This window comes from Micropterus salmoides, unplaced genomic scaffold, assembly GCF_014851395.1.
Source record: "Micropterus salmoides isolate LMB-PRFRI ecotype aquatic unplaced genomic scaffold, ASM1485139v1 Ms_hic_scaffold_13, whole genome shotgun sequence".
NCBI classification, from domain to species: domain Eukaryota; kingdom Metazoa; phylum Chordata; class Actinopteri; order Centrarchiformes; family Centrarchidae; genus Micropterus; species Micropterus salmoides.
The window spans coordinates 11,001,240-11,022,919 of NW_024040374.1; the positions used below are offsets into that span (position 1 = coordinate 11,001,240).

Consider the following 21,680-nt stretch of genomic DNA (forward strand, 5'->3'; position numbering starts at 1 on the left):
GTAGAATTTGTATTAGCTGGAGCATTCACTTGTTATGAAATTTGCAGTGTTATCGTAAGCGGGACTTGGAACAGAGGTAGTAATTTTGCTTGCATAAAGCTACATGTAAATGTTGACAGTATAAAAGTAGAAGTTGTAGCAGCAGTAGTGATAATATAAGTAGTGGTAGTAGTACTTGATAGTAGAAGAGTTGTAGTACTAGTAGTAGCATCTGTGATAGCTGCAGGCTATAGTTAGTAGAGGTATGTCTGTGAAGGTTCTCAGTCATCCAGGTCATAGTTATCCAATGAAGGTTGAGGTCAAGGGCAGCTGGATTACTAGAAGTACTAATAGTAACATTAGTAATTGTACTAATAGTAGGATTATACACATTAAAAAAGAATATTACAGCAATCAGGTATCATGCATTTTGCTGCTGCCATGATATAGTTTAATCTACATCTAAAGATTGCACATTTCCAACATAACCCTCCCATTGCAGAAGACACATACTCATGGGTCAGGACTAGGGATGGGGATCGAGATCCGGTTACAAAAGGACCCGGTTACAAAATTTCTCAAAACCCGACAATAAATAAGGTTCGAGCTTATCGATACTGCTATCGAGACTTGCGGGTCCTATGATGTAACGTTATGTCTCGAGCGTCAAATGTGATTTAATTTGAAACGCAGTGGATAAGAAAATCATCAGGCTGCAGTCTCTGCCTGCTCTCTGTCTGCTCCTACACACGCGCACGCACGCGCGCGTACACACACACACAGCGGCAGCAGCAGAGCGAGAGGCTGCGCCGTCGCGGTGGAATAACGTTAGGGTGAGGGTTAAGTTAGCTCCAAATTACTGTAACATTAGTGGATGACAGCTACACTCGTTACTGTAAGTACATGCAATAAAACCTTCGCAAGTAAAAAGACTATACTAGTTCGGTAAAGGACAGTACTTTATCAATACACCTGTCTGTAAGGTAACGTTAAACATGTAGAAATGGTTAATTAAATCATCTCTGTCCTCAGTATCTCATCCTGTGTGTTTTATACAAGCACAGCTAACGCTAGCTTGGCATTAGCCAAATGTTAAAAACAAGCTAAATAGAAAGCTGTCAGTCTGGAGCATAGACTGGTCTGTAGTCTTAAAAAGTCCTCCTCCTACCTGGTAACTTACCTGCAGCCAGCGAGAGAGGAGGAGGGACTGATACAGACTGATGTTATTCTCTCTAAACGTCACTCACTACTTGTGATGTCAGCTAAAGTTATTGAGTTACTTTGCTGTTGTCTAGAAACAACATTTAGCTGTATTTAAAATATTAAATTAAAAACACTGTACACATCAATATATGTTTATTTATCACAAGTGATATGTCATCTCAATATATGTTATGTTATGGCACATTGAATATTTTCCTCATACCCTGCAGGCCTACCTCATGCCCGTTAGGTCTGGTCTTACCAAATAACCATCACTAAATAATAGTAAGGTATTGATAGTGGTATCGATAAAGAATCGGATCATTAAGCAGTCTCAATAAGGGTATCAATATCAATAAAAATTAACGATCCTCATCCCTAGTCAGGACAGGTCCTTTTTAAAGACAGTTATGGTTAGCATTAAGGAAAAGAAATTGAAGTCCTTTCTGACAAAATATGAGACTCAAACTTTAAAATATCTGTCCATTGAAGCTGCAGAACTTTGTTGTGAGGCATCATTTCAGTCAGTGTCTTTCTCCCCCCCCCCCCCTTTAGTACCCTCCCAGCCACTGGCTCTAGTCTAATTCTCTTAGTCTAAGTTTGACTAATAACTAAAAGACACATCATATGGTTTACGTCAACTCGGGTAGGGTTACAGGATGGAATACACTATTGCTAAGCCTAGATAAATATAATTGAGATCATATTTCTGCCACGCACATGTGCATGAAAACCTGCACACATCTTCTACACGAGTTCCATGTTGTTCAATTTAAGAGATAGTCATACATTTAAACACCAGTAGCTCTATAAGAACTCTAAAGTAGCTGAAATTGTTGTAGAGTAATAGGACCTGTATGGATACCAGCTTAATCTTATATTTATTTTTATTTATTTATTTATTTGACAGGGACAATGCAAACAAACGTAGTGTCAAAACAAAGCTTGTCACTGAAGTGCTGCATATAAAGTTTGTAGCTAATGCTAATTTTCAACTCCTGTCCCTGGTTGGGCTTTTATACACAATAGAATTTACATACTTCACTATTTCAATTTAAAAAAAATAATATAAACATGATATATAAACATGCATATCATATACAACTCTTACCTACTTACAATAATTAAAAATGAAGTAAACATTTTAAAGTCAGGTACAGTCTTGATGTCAGATGGTAATGAGTTCCAGAGTTTAGAGCTCTTCACAGAGAAGGTCGTCTGTCCAAAGCTGGTCCTGCAGTATGGTATTTTACAGTCATGATATGTGGAGCTCCTAGTGACTCGAATGCTGTTTTGTCTCTCAACAAATGAACTTAGTGGCTCAGGTGCTAAATGATTTAATGCACTTGTGAATCAATTTAAGGAAGCAAAGATTGCTAAAGCTATCAAAATTCATTAAATTATATTTCTTAAGGATGGTACAGTGATGATGGCGTATTGGTTTTTTATCCATAATTTTTATTGCTCGGTTGTATAGAGAGCCTATGCCTTTGGGTGCAGTGGGAGCGGCTTGTGCCCATGCTGTCATGCAGTATGATATATGAGAAAAAATCATAGTATGCATGTACAGCAGGGCTGCCTGGTTTGGTATGTAGCTTCTGATTAGTTTGAAACAGTTGAGATTACTTTGTATTGTTTTTGAGATTTTCTTTATATGCTATTTAAGTTGAGGATCTAAAACTAATCCTAGATACTTAAATTCTGTAACTGGATGAATTTCTTTATTTTGTAAATTAATATTAAATATTTCTTTTAAATCAAGTTTTTTAATGGAAAAGCACATGGAGACTGTTTTTGAGAGATTTAGAACTAACTGATTTTGAATGAGCCACTGTTGGATGTCATACCGGTGGACAGGACAGCTGCAGCCTGCTCAGGTGACTTGGCGGGTGCATAAAGAACTGCATCATCCGCATAGAGCTGACAACTGGCACCTGAGCAGTGCAGAGGTAAGTCATTTATAAAGAGACTAAACAGCAAAGGGCCAAGTGTAGAGCCTTGTGGAATGCCCATTTTTATGTTTGAGAGTGCAGATATGTCTTGATCAACTTTAACACACTGTACTCTAGACTGGAGATAAGATGTAAACCACAACACTGCCTCATCTGAGAAATTAAAATTTAACATTTTAGATAAAAGCAAACTGTGGTTGACCGTATCGAATGCCTTTTTAAGGTCGATAAATACAGGTCCCACCACATTGCCCTTGTCCAGGGACTTTTTGACATTTTGAATTAAACAGCAGTTTGCTATTTCAGTTGAATAACCTGGTCTAAATCCAAACTGGTGTGGATGGAGGAGCTGTCTGGCTTCTAAGTGGTCAATCAATTGCGCTGCTACAACTTTTTCAATTATTTTAGATAAAACTGGTAAAATCGATATAGGGCCATAGTTGCTCACTGAGTCTTGGCTACCACTTTTGAACACAGGGATGATTATTCCTTTTTTCCATGCACTGGGAAATGTACTGGTTCTTATGGAAAGATTAACAAGATGGGTCAATGGTTTGACAAGAACATCATTATACTTGTAAGAAAACAGCTATTCATCCTAAAAATGTCATTAGATTTGGAATTTGAAAGTTTATTGATTATTTCTGCAAATTTTGTATCCGGCACCTCTTTAATATAAAAGGAATCTGTTGAGGTGACTCTCAATGAATGATTGAGAGAATCCACTGGCTGGAAAGCTTTTGATAATTCTTCAACTGATTGTACAAAATATGAATTGAATTCATCAGTCATAGTGGCACTATCGGTTATATTATTGCCATTGATGTTAAGTTCTATAATCTTTTTGTGTTTATTTGATTTGTTAGTCAGATTGTTTAAATGCTTCCAAAGTGAATTATTGTTGCCTTTCGCACTGTCAGTTAGTTGAGTGTAATATGTGGCTTTTGCTTTCCGCAGCTCAAATAAACCTTAAACTTCTGTAAATCAGGAGATCAGTATTAAGTTCAGATCTTAGAGATGTTTTCAAAGCTAAATCTTGCTTTTTCATGACTTTCCGTATTTCATTATTTATCCAGGGCACCGTGGATTCTTTTTGTTTAGATTTTATTTGCTTTGTAAATTTTTCTATCAGACTTGTAATAGCTGTGGTCATGGAATTACAACACTCCTCTACATCATCTAGTGTCATAATTTGTTCCCAGTTTATGTTTTTAAGTTCCCTTTCAATTGCACAATTTTACTTTTAGGAATAATGAATTGTGTTTTTTCATGATCAGGTTTACCAAAGTACTACAGGTGCTTCTTCGTCAGTTTCCTAACAGTCAAAGTCATGTTGTGGTCCAAGAGTCCAGTAATCAAATTGTAAGTCCTTGTTATTCGTTCTGGTCTGTTAGTAAATGCCAAGTCAATGAGGGTCTTAGTCTGCCTTGTTATCCTTGTGGGTCCTTCAATCATTTGTCGATAGTTAAATTTTGTCATAAGTGCCTTGAGTTTGTGTTTACAGTTTTTGTCAGACCAGCTGATATTGTAGTCTCCATACCATATTGTCTCTCTATAAGAGTCCAGTTGTTTAACTATAACATTTAATTCATCATAAAACGTAATATTATGAGAAGGTGGATTATAGAGGACAACAATATTAAAATTCATAGTAGGCGATAGGGTTACATTTAGGGCTAGACATTCCAGGGGGGTGTTCAGTTCAATTAAGTGACATTTAAATTTGTCTTGGATGTATATTAATACTCCTCCCCCCTTGCCTTTATTTCTGTCCTTTCTCAAGCACTGATACCCAGCAATGTCAGTCATATTAGCTGGAATGTTACTGTGAAGCCACAATTCTGTTAAATGTAATGTAAATAAAGGTAATCCAAGTTTGAGTCCAGGAGAAGTGCAGAGACCTGATCACGTTTAGGGATAAAGCTGCGTATGTTTAACTGTCCGCCTAAAATTCCCTTTGGCTTGCACTTTACATCCCAGAGCACACGGGCATGATTGACAGTTTGAAAGAGTAAGTAATGCTTTTGTTTCTGTGCAGCGCGGCTATCTGAGCCATCTGAGCGTGTGTGTAGCGTGTTGACTGTTTCCCCAGACTCAGAGAGGTTACGCTCTGCTGTAGCTATAGCCGTTGCTCTGTCTCCCGACCGAAAACGAAAGCCCTCGCCGCCCCCCACAACCGTAGTAGCCCCCGGTCCAGTCCTCGGATGGGGATCTGTCAGGCGGGGTAACACCGGTGTGATCACGGTCTGATGTCCTCACATGGGGCTCTGATGCGCTCCACTTCCCTGCATGACGCTGCTCCGGCAGCTCCTGGCACTGAGCCAACATTTCCTCCAGCTCCACTGTGTGATGCGCTGGTGTAGTCAGGGGCGGTATCACCTGCGCGGCTTCACCTGTGTCAGGCATTACCTCCACAGAGCTAACCTGGTGTTCAAGCGTGGGGCCTGGGTTCACATGTATGTCTCCAGCCAAAAGTATTAGCACCATTATTACTTTGGATGCACGCGCTCTGTCTTGACGTGATGTTGACCTAATAACGCTGTTTGTGTCGTTCTTGCACAGACTTTTAGATGGCCAAATAGAATGGAGAATGGCGTGTCCATGTCCAAAATAATAAAGTTTAGTGTGTTCACCATTGTTCAGACCAATCAGGTTGCCCTTATTATGCAGAGAAAAGTTGTAGGTCCAAGCACTCAATAACATTAAAAAACACTGTAAAATACAAAGGGCATGAGTGGAGCCCAACAACCCACTCCTGCCCTCAGCAGCCATCTTGTTTCATCTGACACCATCCCACTGACGTAACAAACTTGGAGTAATCGAGTAGAATATCAAGTAAAGGCTGAATGTTTGAAACTACTTGAAGACAGACGTGTATGTTTAACAGTATGTATCTATGTTTTGTGCACATGTTGCAGAGAAACAACATGACGTGGAGGTCCTGTCTACACCTCTTAAGGAGAAGGAGAAGAAGAAGAGGCCGATGTCACAGATCATTGGTGTGAAAAAGATCACACAGAGCCCTGGCTTAGCGCCCGCCTGCATTCCTCGCTTCGGAGTCATCACACCACAAGAGAGCCTGCTGGCCAAGGTGGGTCCACACACACTCGCACACAAACAGAAGCCCACGCACACACAAACGCACTGTGTCTTAATAGATATCCTGTTTTGCTTCTCTAGGAGATTGAGGACATTAATCGTTGGGGTCTGGATATATTCAAGATAGCAGAATTTTCCGGAAACCGCCCTCTGACGGTGATCATGTACTCCATCTTCCAGGTAGGAGGATCCCTCAGCTCGAAGACTGAGAATACATTTATTACATTTTAATGCTGCTAGGTGTATTGTTTCAACATCCACAAATCATTAAGACATCATTTGAAAAAATCCACCAAGCTGAATTAAGGAAGAATCTGCTGGTTGCAGGCAAATTAATGGCAGCTCCCCTAATCATTTGAATCAACACCACAGAAGAGATGAACTGTAATTTGTGGTTGGTGTGACTCTGATTCTCTCCTCTCCCTCCTCAACCTGCAAGGAGCGAGACCTTCTGAAAACCTTTAAAATCCCAATGGACACCTTTGTCACCTTCATGCTGACCTTGGAGGACCACTACCATGCAGACGTAGCTTATCACAACAACATTCATGCAGCTGATGTGGTGCAGTCCACACACGTCCTCCTGTCCACCCCTGCTTTAGAGGTGAGCTGAGGAAGTATTTGGAGTGATAATTTTGCAAATTTTAAGTTTCATAGACTTTGGGATGCAGATAGTAATCATGCATGCAACAGCTGTGGATCTCTTGCTCTACAGCAGACACCTGATCTCACAGTGTTCAAAACACTTTTTAGTTTCTTTTTGTTCAAAATATGTCATAGTTACAATATAATCAATGTATTTTTTCCCAGTCGGTGTTCACAGACCTGGAGGTCATGGCTGCCCTGTTTGCTAGTGCCATCCATGATGTCGACCACCCAGGAGTCACCAACCAGTTCCTAATAAACACCAGTAGGTTCCTCTCTGACTCTATACACAACTACAGGCGTCAGAACAAAAACCTCAACATTTTATACACCTGAGGAATTTTTATTTTGAAATAAATACATTTACAAACACAGATTACCTCAGTATATTTTAATTATATAAAAGCTGAAACATTTTAAAGATGTTAAAGTTAGAAATACATTAAAACACTGCAGACTACAGAAACAGAAAACATTCAGGAAATGAACTCAGGAACACATATTTAAGAACGGTTTAATTAGCTGCGTGCCTCAGTAATAAGGTGATAATAACACATTGAAACAATGCATGTGAGTCTCTTTTTTACTTAAGCTGCACTTGAGCTAGAGCTTAATTAGACATGGATACCATTACCACTCATTCAGAAATATTATAAATAAATTATTATAAATAAATATTATAAATATATTATAAATTATCTTTGAGGCTGTTATATGGTTTTAACAATTTCAACCTACATCTCTGCAGGTTCAGAGCTAGCACTAATGTACAACGATGCCTCTGTGCTGGAGAATCACCACCTTGCCGTGGGCTTCAAACTGCTCCAAGAAGAAAACTGTGACATCTTCCAAAACCTCAGCAAGAAACAGAGAGACTCCCTCCGCAAGATGGTGATCGACATGGTAAGACTGCTGCCCTTCTTATATGACACATTGATATGTCAGTATGTTTTGTTCATGGTTCTGTACCGTTTGTGTACTGTTAAATCCTGCTTTATGTATCTGGACACAGCCTACTTTGAAAAGGGTGCAAAGTGGCAAAATATCATCATGCAGTTGATAGATGAGAAAACAAACAGTTTGAGATTCCTTTTTTCATCTTCAGCTGGATGGAACAAACAAAGGGGGGGAATCAAAGAGTGTTAAGAAAAAGGCAAAATACACAACAACAACAAAAAAACCCCAACAGAATAGGACAAAATTGGATTAGTGAGTACATACAAGGGCTTATCACATTATGAGTTTGGTAAGAATATGCCGAACAATCTTGATTCCTAAAAACAAAGTACTTATAAGTATTTTGTTTTGTTTTGTCTTGTAGCTTGCATTTGGTGTGTTTTAAATTATGTATGATTTAAAACAAAAGATACTGAATAATCTCACACTAATAAAAGACTGCAAAGGGAGCACCGTGTCAGCTGTGGTTGTGGACAGTAGTTGTTGTTGTGGTTCAACTGTTGTGTCTGTGAAGATTCTCGGTCTTACAGATCATAGTTATACAAGGAAGGTTACACTCAGAGGCAACTCTTCAACCAAGTCCAGTTGCCCTTGATTTTATCTTCCATGGGTTTCATATGTGAGTTTTGGTCCAGAACCAAAATATTTCAAATTGAAATGGAAAACCTGAGGGCAGTGACCCTGTGCCAAACAACACCCAGAACCAGCACAGGTATAGCTCAGGACTGCTGCAGTAATGCTGAGAGACGATAGAATTCTCCACTCTTTGCAATAACTCCACACTACGCACTCCAATAACCAACCTACAGATCCAGTAGGCCATAGTAGTCTTGAAGAAGTATAGGAAACAAGAACACCACAGTACATGGATGGCTTTTACAGGTTTCATGGTAAGCATGAACATCTGTCCTTTCATTGAAACAGAGTGACTAAAGATGTGTTGAGTCTCTGTTGGTGCGGTTGTCCTCTTCATTAGGTGCTTGCCACAGATATGTCCAAACACATGAACTTCTTGGCGGACATGAAGACAATGGTGGAGACCAAGAAAGTGACCAGCCTGGGAGTTCTGCTGCTAGACAACTACTCTGACCGCATTCAGGTGAGAAGACACCATGCTAACACTGAATGTCAGAATCCACATACTACGTAAAGTACAAATAAGTACATGATGCTTTTGAAATACCATGCAGACAAAAAACATAAATATAGCTATTTATACTGTACAGTAATTATAAATGACACTGGCAGCAGCATGTTTCTACACAAACCTGTTCCTTCATACACAACAAACTGAACAGCTGTTTGTATGTTCAAACATGGAGTTAGTGTGAAAGTGCTGCTACCTGCTGGACAAACTGTGTTCATGGCACCTGTAAACAGCTGATCTAATCAGTACAGGGTTTATAAATATCCATCTATAAAATGAATGGAATGCTAGTTAATTAATTCCTCAAGTTATTACCATTGCTTTTTCTGAGTAACTGTGAGGTTTTGAAAACAGGGCACATCTAAAAAAGAAAAACAGCCTGAAACGTGTCTCTAAAAGAAACCTATCACCTGCGTGTCTCCTTCAGGTTCTGCAGAACATGGTCCACTGTGCCGACCTAAGTAACCCAACCAAACCGCTGGAGCTTTACCGGCAGTGGACGGACCGCATCATGGTGGAGTTTTTCACCCAGGGAGACCGAGAGCGAGACAAGGGCATGGAGATCAGCCCCATGTGTGACAAACACAACGCCTCCATAGAGAAGAACCAGGTAACGCCCACTGACACACAGGGATGGAGGGGAAAATAGAGGTCCTCCAGGTTAACATCAAAGAGCATGTAAGCAAGGTTTTGGTAATTATCTTATTAAAAGTAAACCTCACTGTGCCCTTCTTTATTGTTAAGCGTCAACTAATTGTTTTATCTACGTTCACGAATGTCTGTCCAATCACGTACACATCGAACAGCTACAAATAAGCACACATAATCATGATCATAAATGTATTGATTTGAAGTAATTGAAATGTTGTAACAAAACAATAATTTAAAACGTGCCAAAATTCTTTTATCTAACTAACTTGCTAGTTTTCTCCAATACCATGTTGCTACTTAATGTATCAAGCATTTAATTACTTAACGTACATAGCTCACGTTTTGCAAATTAGGCAGATCATTACTTTGTAATAAATAAGGGAATACAGGTTCCGTATTAACACAAAAACACATGACTGAATGTTTCTAAACCACTTTCATAGGGGTTCGAAATCTGTCAATTAATTCAGTAGTTTAGTAATTTATTGTCAACTATTTTGATAATCCGTTAATCGTTTTGAGTCATTTTTTACAAAAAAATGTCAAAATTCACTGATTCCAGCTTCTTAAATGTGAATATTTTAGATTTCTGTACTGCTCTATGACTTCTCTTTGAGTTGTGGACTAAACAAGACATTTGAGGATGACACTGATCGACATTTTTCACCATTTTCTGGACCTAACAACTAAATGATTTAACAAGAAAATGATGATGATGAAAATACTTAATAATAAGAAAAAAACATTAGTTGAAGTCATGGTTATTATTATTTTTTCTTTTGCTAGGTGGGGTTTATTGACTACATTGTCCACCCTCTGTGGGAGACATGGGCGGACTTGGTGCACCCTGACGCCCAGGACATCTTGGACACGCTGGAGGACAACAGAGAATGGTACCAGAGCATGATCCCCCGTAGCCCGTCACCCACGAGCCCTGAGGAGCACCATGCTGAGGTGGGACCAGGAGGAGAAGCTGTGGGAGCAGGAGGGGCTGTCCCTTCGGGAGGAGGGGGAGGAGGAGGAGACAAGTTCCAGTTTGAACTCACTCTGGAGGAAGAAGAGGAAGATGAGGAAGAGGTGGACTCTGACCTGGAAAGCCCCCTAGAGGAGGAGTCCCAGTCGGGTGGGGAGCGGCACCAGGATTCCTCCTCCCCCTCTTTGTCCCCAGATCCCCGGAGCAGCAGCAGGTACCGTCCTCCCTCACCTCACCCATCTCGGACCCTGAATCTGGCTGCCATGTCGGTGCGGAGCCCTCTCCCCTACAGGACGCTGGCCTCCCCGGGACGGGAGGGCACCGTCACGGACAGAGAATTGGGACCGGAGGGTGCCGACAGGGACAGAGAACTGAGCCAGGAGGGCGACGGGGTGGCCTGTCTGCGTATGGGCACGTAACAACCAGCACAACCTGCCCCGCCTGAAAGACATGAGAGCTGGATATGGTTAGACGGAGGCAGGGTAGGCCTTCACCAATAATGTCTGTAAAATCACTAAAGTCCCTTTACACTGGACGCACCCTCTCTGGAGAACAGAGGGATGCCCCCCCTCTGTTTTATTTTTTATTTTACCAAGAAGAATAGTTTTAGCCTCTCTTTGGGTGCCTGATTGGCCTTTTGTGTCCCGTCCTGCTTTGTTGTAGCTTCAGTTCGGAGCGTCCCAGACAAAGACTGCTGCATTTTAACTGGGAAGAAGAGTTGAGGCAAGGGGGCGATACTCTAACAAGAAGAACAAAATGTAAAGGAAAATGTCTTCCTTCAAAATAACTGTTTGTGACATTGAGACGCGCAGCGATCCTCATCCACAGGATCGCTGTGGTTTGACAGGGTTTTGGAATTTATTTTGCACCATAGTTTTAATTTAGGAAATGAAATTACCGAGTCTGGTTGGAATAAGTGAGTATGATTTCTTTAAGAATGAAGTGAGAGATGAATCATTTTACCAAATACAGGATGTAGGTGAGTTGTGAGAAAACAGTGGACCTAAACCTCAGGGGATGAAGAGAAACATAAATCTAATGTAGCACAGATGTAGTGGGTAACCTTGACCTGAACCCTGACCCCAAACAGTCTTTTCCTGTTTGATTTACCTCCAAAACAGAGACAAGTGAGACTTTGTTTAACCTGTGCATCTCTACATGTAATTAAAACCCTTTAATAGAAGATCTGGCAACTGAAGCAATCCAATAATATATATTTAAACCAGCTTGTAGCACCGCAGAGCTTGAACACTGAAGAAGACTGTACCCCAGTCTCACCCGTTGAAAATACAAAAGACACCACCTGTATAATTAGTTTATTTTTTTACCTGAGATGATTTTGAATGGTGTTTAGGTTGTGATTTTTTGAACAGTTTGATGTACATTTGCTAGTCTTGTCTGTGTTTATGTGCTTGAAAAGCATTGTTTATCAGGGTGCCTCCAGTCCGCAGTAGCACTTTACCGTCTCTGTCATTCAGCTCTACTATTCAGTCACACAAAGGGCTTCACCCACTGTAGGCCTACTGATCACACAAACAGATCACAGGACATCTGACTCAAGGAACCGGAAGGCAGGACCGGAAACTAATTTCAAAAAATAACTTCAAAGGATTTGACAGAAATTCACAGATAAAATAGGAATTATAAGACTCCCTCTATTTTTGAGCTGCTTCCGTTACTGAGGTCCAGATAACCTTGCAGTATTTACAAAGTTTTTATTGTTAACCACTTTTAAAAAACAATGAGTTTGTGGGCACAAGCAAGATCTAGAAAATTATCTTTATCTGTCTTTTATTCTCCATTTTTTGTTAGAGAACTGATACTGTGAATGGATAAAGTGGTCCTAGTTATGATTTGCTAAGCCTCACCTTCAAATTAATATGATGTGGTCAAAATATGTTAGCACAGAAGCTGTACTGTTAGTTAGTATTCTAGCTAACAGTTCATCTCAAAGCTTACGTTGAATACCACAGCTCTCTGATTCTGTTATGTTGGGCAAAAGCATGCTTTAACCTTTAAGGATGTGGTTGGTATATGTATTTACCTGATGGGATGTATTTGTCTCGTTATCAAATCCCATGAAAAGACCGAAACCAATAATGTGTTAGTTCCTTTCTCAATGCTCCCCGACTTCCCTACCCTGTCTGTGGCTCTCCGCCCCAAGAATATTTGTTCCTACCCAGGACATAAATCTTTATTTTATTTATTCTATTTTTTTTAAAAGGCTTTCTTTAAGGAGCTGGGCAGCGTACTTCTTAACAAACGAGACTCCAACAGAAGTAAATATTTGTTTAATTATTTATAGCAGCAGGAAAGTGGATAGTATATATGTGATTGATCCAAAATAAACAACAGTGGCTGTGTTCATTGTGAAGGAGCACGTCTCCCTGTGCAACATTGATGTGTTTTTAGTAGTTTATGGATGATGACACAGAGGTATAAGCTGCTACACAAATATTTACTCATTAGGATCAGTTCATTGTGGGTTTTGGTCTTTTTTTCATGGGCTTTGTTGACAGTTAAAATACATTTCCACATTCATCCTTTAATTTAGACCTGTCATGATTTCCTCACCTACATTCAATTTATTTATGGCCAAAGACTGACAGGAGCGCAGATGCTTTTAGCAACACTGTTAAGCTGATGTCAGAGCAGTTTATTGGCTGTTTATTTCCTTTCTCAAACCTCAAGTGAATCTGAGCCTGATTGTTCCTTTCCTCAATTTTTGTTATTTTAAATATAGTGGGGGAGGGGGTTCCCATCAAATCAGGAAGAATCTTATTATTCCAAATAAATCACCTTGGTGTTACTTTCCCGCCCTGCCGACAGGTTCTGATGTAGAGATCACAAGAAGCACAGTTTCAAGTAGCCGACAGACATTAATCGCCTGTAGTTCAAACTGAACAGATTGTGCTCCATCAGGTTGTCAGTCTTATTTGGTAGATATAGTGCTTGACTGGGATAACTGTGTGCCATAAGTGTTGAAAACACACAAACACCTGCCAGCCTACGATGCTGTACATTTTTACACTAGAGATTTTAACCTGATGATTGTATCGAAGTCATTGACTTTATAGTGTTAGTTTTTATGAATGATACATGTTAACAGTATTTAAAGCAGACAATTTATTAGATTTTGTGCAGCTTACGGTTGGCCTGTTCAGCCCTTTCCTAATCAGATAGCTGAGACTTGAGAATGTGTGTAATTTCAGGAGTCTTTCTGTACCAAGTACGATTTCAGTCTAGAGCAGTGTTTGTCGCAGTCACTGAGGTAGAAAGACCAGGAAGCAAACAAGCACTACAACAACATACGATGCACTTCCTGGTCAGGCAGTAGTTGAAAACACTAGTCTAACAGTATTTCATTAACTCAGCTAGTAAGCTTTATTGGTCAGCCTTACATGTGATAGGGGTGTTTGGATCCTGTTGTTAAAGGACCATTATGCTGTTTTTTAACCTGCCGAGCATCAGAACATTGTTGGATCTACACACAGAATCAGGATAAGAAAACTTTTCATTTTCTAGTGACAGCAGCAATATACACATACTCTTAGTGTATTTGCTGTCATTTTAACAAAAGAAATATTAATTGCTGTGAAAACAAATTATGAAATTTAGTAGACGTTCTTTTTTTTCTCCTCCACTATATTTAGCTTAAAGTGTCAAAACTCCACAATACAAATGCCATGTAAACCTAATCAGCTGCAGAGTAGTTAAATAACATTTTATTTAACTACTCTGCAGCTGATTAGGTTTACATGGCATTGGTTATGCCCAGACTTTACCGCTAGCGCCATCAACAGGCCAAAGTTTATACTTGCACACAAATGGATCTAGGGGGCAGACTGTCTGCTTTCATGGCAAACGCTTTATATTTTCTGAGCCTCTTGGCCTTTATTTTAGCATCACCCCCAAATGATAAATCTTTTTTTTCCCCCCCACTAAACTACTGGTAAAGCTCTCAAAACAGCGAAACCGTCATTTTTATTTTACATGAAACACCTTCATATTGTTTTGTGAATCTAACATTCACAGCAGTGATCCAGTCTGTAAACACTGTCTGGTAGCTGTCGGTAGCTCTCCTGCAGTACAGGAAGTGATGAGTTTTTACATTTACAGAGAAGCCCTGTGTAGTTTGCAAAAGCAGTGTGCAAACTACACAGGGCACAAAGTACAAATTGATCATTTTAAGCTTTTACAAAATACCTCAATTTTGAAGCAAGGAAACACACCGCTTCCCTTGTTCAGCATGGCATTTTCATTGATTACTGTGGAATTGAAACTTAAATCAATTTCAGATGCCAACAGTTTTCAGTCAGCTGAATGAACAGGTGGTTACATCGGCATGTTAAAACTCAGTGCTGTGGCCCTTTACAGGAAGGCATCAGTGCCATAAAGTGTTAAATGTACTGATGAGCAGGAGATCCTGCTCTTGCTCCGTTGTTGTGTTGCGCTGATACTGCCACCGTTGATGTTCATGCAGTCTCGTTTTCCTCCGCCTGTGTCGTGCAAACTTCTATTAAAGATATTTATTCTTCAAAATGTGTCTGTCGAGACAAAGTACTGTAACTTAGGACATTTCATTTTTTGTTCTGGAGCCTAAATCTTCAAGTATACTTTACAAGTATGTATACCATCTGCCACTCCAATGTTGTTAAAGAAGAGAACTATATTTTTGTTTCTCATTTTAAGCCAAAAGAGTCTCGGGAGTTCAGGGTGTTTTAATCGGAAAATGCCAATAAATTATATGGAAATTTATCAAACTGGCTGTTGGTTATTTGTTCATTAGAGTGACCCTTTAAAATCACAGGTTTTTCCCCCCCAAATAGAAAAGTCACTCAAGAGCTGTGTATAACTATATGGATTTATTTCAATTTCATATCTGATCCCATCAGAGTACAAGAGGCACATAAAAATTCACTGATTTCACATCCACATTGTTAACTACTAAAAGCTAAATATGTTAGAATGGGTTTGATTTGGTACTTCATGCATGTTATTTGCCGTTTTCCTGCAGGTAGCACACAGTTTAAAGTTGCTCAGCAGACGCTTCTACTCAGTTTGACCGGGGCTCCAGTGCAGGCTGGTGGCTTCACCCCCTGAAGAAAAAGTCAGTCACAGAAATGTCATTCATAGTAGGAGCAGAATCACTTCACAGATATAGATATTGCTGATTGAAACAAGACACGTCTGCATTTTAGTACTTACTACACAGTAAGGAACAAATGCAAACCTCTAAAAACCTTTTAAGTATTATGTTGAGTGCCTGTCATAATTTCCTCTCTGGTTTCTATTGAACTATTACCTGCCCAGGTTCCAAACATGTATTTCTACCTGTACTGATACCTCAATAGTCCTCACCTTGTAGAGTTGGCAGACCAAATGGAAAAGGGACGACATCGCTTTGTCCTCATTCTCTTCTGTGTATTCCTAAATACAGTTTTAGTCAGTTTTTAAACAGAACATGTTTGTTGTACAGAGTTATTTCAAACAAACTTCAATCTGCTGTTTAAATGTACAAACAATTCCACTGTAAAGAGATAAGTAATTCCACTGACGGTTTCTAAACATTTTGTTAAAAATCTTTACAAAGTTTCCTCTTACAATTAGTTCTACTCTTATGGAGTCAATGCAATTGGACAATGGTGGGATGTAACCAAGTACATTTATTCAAGTATTGTACATACCACTTTTCAAGTTCACTACATGTCAGAGCGAAATATTGTACTTTACTAAAAAAAAAACAAAAAAAACTAGACAATTTGAAACAAAAATCGGCAACTATTTTAAAATAGTAGTAGATAATGGTCTTTCAATTTTTTTATTTTTTAAAGCAAAAAACATGTCTAGTTCGGGCCTCTGAAATGTGAGGATTTACTGGGGGTTTTTTTAAGTTAGGTTTGGGCAGTTTCTGAATTGGTACATGCCAATCAATTACGAATTATACAGCAGATTAATCCATAAATGAAAGAAATTACAAAAAAAGTAAAGTAGTCGACCTACCTCAACCAACTACAACTACTAGTAAAATCATTTTACATAATCCAGGAATAATAAAATCATGTAACAATCAGTCACAGGGGACACTTTTTGCATTAAGTACTTTTACTATTTTATGTACATTTTGCTGATTATACTACTTTTACTAATGCAGGACTTTCATTTGTAACAGTATATTTACAGTGTGGCATTAGTACTTGACTTAAGATGCGTCTTAAGTAGGACATTAAAAATTGTCATACTTGTAATTCTGCCTTTTTAGGCAAGCAGAAAACGTTTTATTACTTTATATCCATCCATCATAGCTCGTCTAGCGTGCAATCAGTGTTTTACCCCGTTGAAGGTGACCCAGGGGACGTGTGTGTGGACGGGGCTCAGAGCTCTGGTCATGACAGCGTTGGTGTGCATCAGCTGGTATCCCAGATCTCCTTTCACACAGGAGTCAACACTCATCCAGGAGACAGACGGAGCGTACAGCTGGAGACACTGAGAAAGGACAGAGCATCAGCAACACGACACACCTTGTATGTCACAGCAAGTCTTTGGGGATTTTAGCTGTTTTTAAAGCTGGAAACACTGCAGGCTTTGTTCATTTTTTTTAACGCTTTTGTATACCTCAGATGTTTGTGTTGATGCTTTAAGTTTTACACTGTCGTTGCAAAGAAACATTTCTGTATGAATTTTGACAAAGTTTTTCTGTAGGTATTCTTTGTGGTATTTTAGGGTTTGTCATTTCTTGTATAAAAACCAATGCTGGTAGGGAGCAGCGCCGGAATGGGCACCGGAGCTGGGCAAGCGAGGGAGTGTAACGCACATTCAGCGCTACCGTTTACTGTAACCACCAATTAATAGCCACAATAAGCCCCTCCCTACCTTTGTGCGTTTTTACAGGAAACAAGAAAATAGCACTCTGCTTTCCATTTAATGGAAACTTCAACACTACAAAATTGTAGATGTATCGCCAATTTAAAATTTATTTTTTAAACACTTTTCTTTACCCATCTGACCACCAGTGCTGCTCCCTTTATTGGACTGCATCTCAAAATCTCAATTAAGCTTGTGAGTAAAATGTCTTAAAAACCGGAAGTTAAATTCAGGTACAGCAGATACTCACAGGCTGGGCTGCGCTGAGAACATCTGCAGCAGACTCCATGCAGTAGACGATCTGAAATGCTGAGTGTCCCGTTAAATGGATGATACAGGCCTGAGGAACAGAAATCAAAAGTCATGTTTTTGTATTAAACATACATGACAGCAGCAGTACAGGTGATGAAACGTGCAAACCTCAATCATGTTTCCTCGGCATTCAGGTTCTCCATGCTGACAGATGAAGGAAGAGTTTGCTGATGGAAGCTCCTACAAGAGAAGGATATTTATATTTTTGTAATACTACAAAATTCCCATAACACACACTTGAAATCTTCTCTCCACTTTCAGAGACTCTCTGCATTAAAAGAGGAGGAGGATGATCAGTCTACCTTAGCATTCCCGTAGGGTACCAGAGTGACTGTCATGATGTCCTGCAGCATGGTCCAGGTGGGGAAGAACTGCTGGGTGATGAAGACTCTGCAGTCTGGACACAGACTCTCATAGTACAGAATGACAGATACTGGAGGAACAGCCCAGTTTGGTCTGGTAGCATTCACCTCCATACACTGCTTCTGAACCTACATGAGAAACGAATACAGAGCAAACTACTTAAATTTGTTTGGGGAGGGCTTGAATGTAATGGACATTCATTTGTATGCAACAGTTCCACACTCCAGCTTTAAATGAGTACAAAAGTATTAGCAGCAAGACATTCTTAAAAGTACAAAAGGAAAAGTATTAATTATGCAGAATGGCTCATTTCAAGAGATTGTATGTTATCTTTTTGGATTATAATCACTGATACATTTATGTATACTATAGGGACAAAGTACTGGAACACCACATGCCTAAAACGTTTGGTAGGTGGTAATTACTTCAAACTTGTACAGTACTTGAGTAAATGTACATGCCACCACTGGTATTTACCCTGACAGTTTATTTGTTAATAATTTGTGAAATCATTATGTTAAACAACAACTAATCTTGACAATGAACAGGAGGGCATGATTTTTATCCAAATGCTGATGTAAGAAAAAGTGGAGCAAATCCCTTATTGTTTTTTTAAAATGCAAGAATATAATAACAGCTTTGTTTTAAAAGACTGTTTTTATTCACTGAAAACAGCTTCTCTGCTTGCTTTTCTTGCTTTCATTTCATTGTAAATTGAGCTTTGTGGGTGTTAAACAGGCACCTCTGAAGACGTCACTGTAGGTTCTGGTGTACACATTTTAGTGAAAATGTAAATCATGAGTTGCAGCATTACACCTAATCAAACAATGACAGCTTGGCTATGTAGTCTGTAGCTCAATGTTCAAAGTTAAACCCACTGTACCATTTATTTTTCTGGCCTTCTCTCTTTATGCTGATTTAGTGTTTGTGTGATTTGACCCAAAGCTGCTCCCCTGGTCACATGAGGGACCACTGGTGTTCAATTTCTGAAGCATGACTTTCATTTAGAGCCAGATGGGGGAAACTTTAAACTCCACTGAACTCCATTTAGTTTGGGTGGGACAACAATGATCAAAGTATTTATTTTAAATTATCAGTGTTTCCTTCATACAGGTTATAAATTCTCACTAGAATAAAACCTAAAAAGGCCTATGATATGGCCAAAAATAAAAGCAGGCCAATAAGGAGAAAAATAGAAAAATGTATCTCTTAGCGTGTGGCTGCCATTTCCTCTTTTGCGGCATAATAATCCTACAGCATGAAACACGTCTACCATATTGACCTAATTTTAAGCAATAAAAGGGTGAAAAACATCCCACTAAGAAGTCATTTAACAAAAGATAAGCTTTCCATAGCTTGTATTGAATTTATTTTGCTTCTACATAAACACATATCTACTAAGGAAACTAATACTTTAACTGTATTGTGGGCTTAATCAGCTTTGTTTCAGGCCACTATCGACTTGAATAATGAAGAATTTTCTACTGTGATCCCATATGTTAAATGACTAACATGGAAATAGCACTGCACTGACCCGTAAATAGATACCAGTGTGTTTATTTTACTCACCTTGCACTCTATTGCTATCTCCAGGGACCGACACCACTGAGATGGAGGGTAACGGCAGGACGGTTTGGGGTGAGACTTCGCGGAGCTTCTCCGATCAGCACAGAGGAGTACAAACACAACCAACAGTCCTGACAGCTTCATGTTTCAATATCAGGAGAAAAACCCACAGTCACTGAGATGAGAAGACTGAAGCTGCTCCTCCTAAAAGCCGCGTCATCAGCTGATTAACGCCAGGTGTGATTGACTGCGGCTGCATTCAGGGATCCTCGGAGACTCCTGCTTCTAGCTCCGTGAACAGGAGGAAACAATAATGAAATATCTGTCTGGATTAATTTGAGCAGTTTAATCGTAGAGGGAGTGGAATTTTAGTATTAGTGATAAATATACGTGCGAAAAGAAAAAAAAAACAAAACAAGATTAACAAATGTTATAGTGAGAAAGCCTGGGGTACCGGGTATTATGGCGATTGGCCTTTCTCTAGTGGTACCACTGGAGCAGTCCAGCATCACCCCTCATTTCTAATAAAAACCAAAGCATTATGGGAACTGTTATTGAATGAGAACAAGAAAAAAAAGTTTTTTTCTTTGTTAAAATGATGTGCTCATTTTTTGAAAAGTAGAACAAAAGATACCCATTTATCTAAGAATATGGACAAAACCCAAGGAATATATTTCAGTTTATCATATAAAAAAATTATGAAAGCAACCATTTGTGAGAAAACCTTTGAGCAGCCAATTAAGCTTTGGCTGTGACCAGTGAATATATGATGCGCCATCTGGGATTTTGTATTCAGAAAGGTACTTTAGATCAGAAAATCGGGATTTTGTTACTTTTGAAACTGTTTATGAGAGGCTCACCTGCCTGCGACTTATTGTCATTTTCAGTGTTTCCCTAACGTTTTAAACACGAAGATGTGTAATGATGCCTCGCTAGGAAATCCACCTGGAACTGCAACCTAACGTTAATTTAACGTTCCTCTGCCAGAACTAGACTTGAAAATGTCTGTAAATAACTTGTTTTTCGGTGAAAACACTGGGACAGGAATGACATCTGAAGCCCGTTCGTCAGCGGCTGTATACTGTAGGGGATAACATTTGCTCGGTTGCAGATATATTAACTTTACCGCTAACAATGGCCGCTACCACGGGCCGATTAAAGGGTTTCCTCTGCGATGTTGGTGGACTCATCAGGGCCGTGACAAGAAGCAGGAGCTTGCTAACCAAAATGGCGGGATTGAAGCTACAGTTAAAAGGCGAATGACACTGCATTTTCAACTGGCTATCTGCACAACTTCATGTCCAGGGAGCACTTTTATATCCAGAAATAGCTGTTCTCAAGGTAAGACTCATCCTGACAACATGCTACTTATAATTTATCTTACTTTCATCTCTTCCACACTGTTTATACCCACATGGTTACACCTTTTGTATTCTGGTGCTCAGTGGTTAGTAGTCTGTAATTGCTTTTAGACAGTTTTTAGGGTTTATAAGATGCTGTGAGTGGAGCAGCAGCTGATGCAGCCTTGAGGGGGGCTACTGGCTTTAACTGTACAATGTTGTGGCTGTTTTTCTACGACTGCTCCTCTCTTTTCCACCTTTGTTTGCAAACCAATAACGTTAAATCACAATCAGCAGCCACACAAGTCTCGCCAATGTCCACTTGAGATTGTTTGTTGACATTCAGTATATTGGAAATAGCAGCCAGAGTGCAGCGGTGTGTTTATGCTAAATACTGGATCCTAAGTTGTCTAAGTTTTGATCAGTCAGGAGGTTTATACACAGAGCTGAAGTCGGTCTCCTCCTCTCCAAAACACCTGAGATCTATATCGCCATTAAATTTATAGCTGGGAAATACCCAGCTGCAGCGGTGTGTTTACAGTGAACAGCTGATGGAGTTATGCTAAATACTGGGTCCGAAGTTGTTGTTGTTTTAAGTTTTCATCTGCCAGGAAGTTTCTACATGGAGC

At 39.5% G+C, this 21,680-nt stretch overlaps 2 protein-coding genes across 4 annotated transcripts in view; one reads left to right on the forward strand and one right to left on the reverse strand.

The window, feature by feature from the left end:
* LOC119900502 (cAMP-specific 3',5'-cyclic phosphodiesterase 4D-like) overlaps positions 1 to 15,364 on the forward strand; it is a 128,110-nt gene extending 112,746 nt beyond the window's left edge. For all 3 annotated transcript variants that reach the window (XM_038715511.1, XM_038715512.1, XM_038715513.1), the window contains 8 exons: positions 6,053 to 6,225; positions 6,315 to 6,413; positions 6,673 to 6,837; positions 7,044 to 7,143; positions 7,627 to 7,781; positions 8,812 to 8,934; positions 9,410 to 9,592; positions 10,420 to 15,364. In XM_038715511.1, the coding sequence (XP_038571439.1) occupies positions 6,053 to 6,225; positions 6,315 to 6,413; positions 6,673 to 6,837; positions 7,044 to 7,143; positions 7,627 to 7,781; positions 8,812 to 8,934; positions 9,410 to 9,592; positions 10,420 to 11,025 (1,604 nt within the window). In that variant the 3' untranslated portion in view covers positions 11,026 to 15,364. The remainder of the gene's footprint in view (positions 1 to 6,052; positions 6,226 to 6,314; positions 6,414 to 6,672; positions 6,838 to 7,043; positions 7,144 to 7,626; positions 7,782 to 8,811; positions 8,935 to 9,409; positions 9,593 to 10,419) is intronic.
* Positions 15,365 to 15,452: 88 nt separating this feature from the next.
* On the reverse strand, positions 15,453 to 19,900 carry LOC119900504 (gamma-interferon-inducible lysosomal thiol reductase). The gene is made up of 7 exons (XM_038715515.1): positions 19,715 to 19,900; positions 18,085 to 18,273; positions 17,891 to 17,962; positions 17,721 to 17,810; positions 16,940 to 17,092; positions 15,968 to 16,036; positions 15,453 to 15,705 (listed from the first exon to the last, which is right to left on the reverse strand). The coding sequence occupies exons 1-7, from the start codon at positions 19,853 to 19,855 to the stop codon at positions 15,646 to 15,648; spliced, it is 774 nt and encodes a 257-aa protein (XP_038571443.1). The 5' UTR covers positions 19,856 to 19,900; the 3' UTR covers positions 15,453 to 15,645.
* Between the last annotated feature and the right edge of the window lie 1,780 nt (positions 19,901 to 21,680).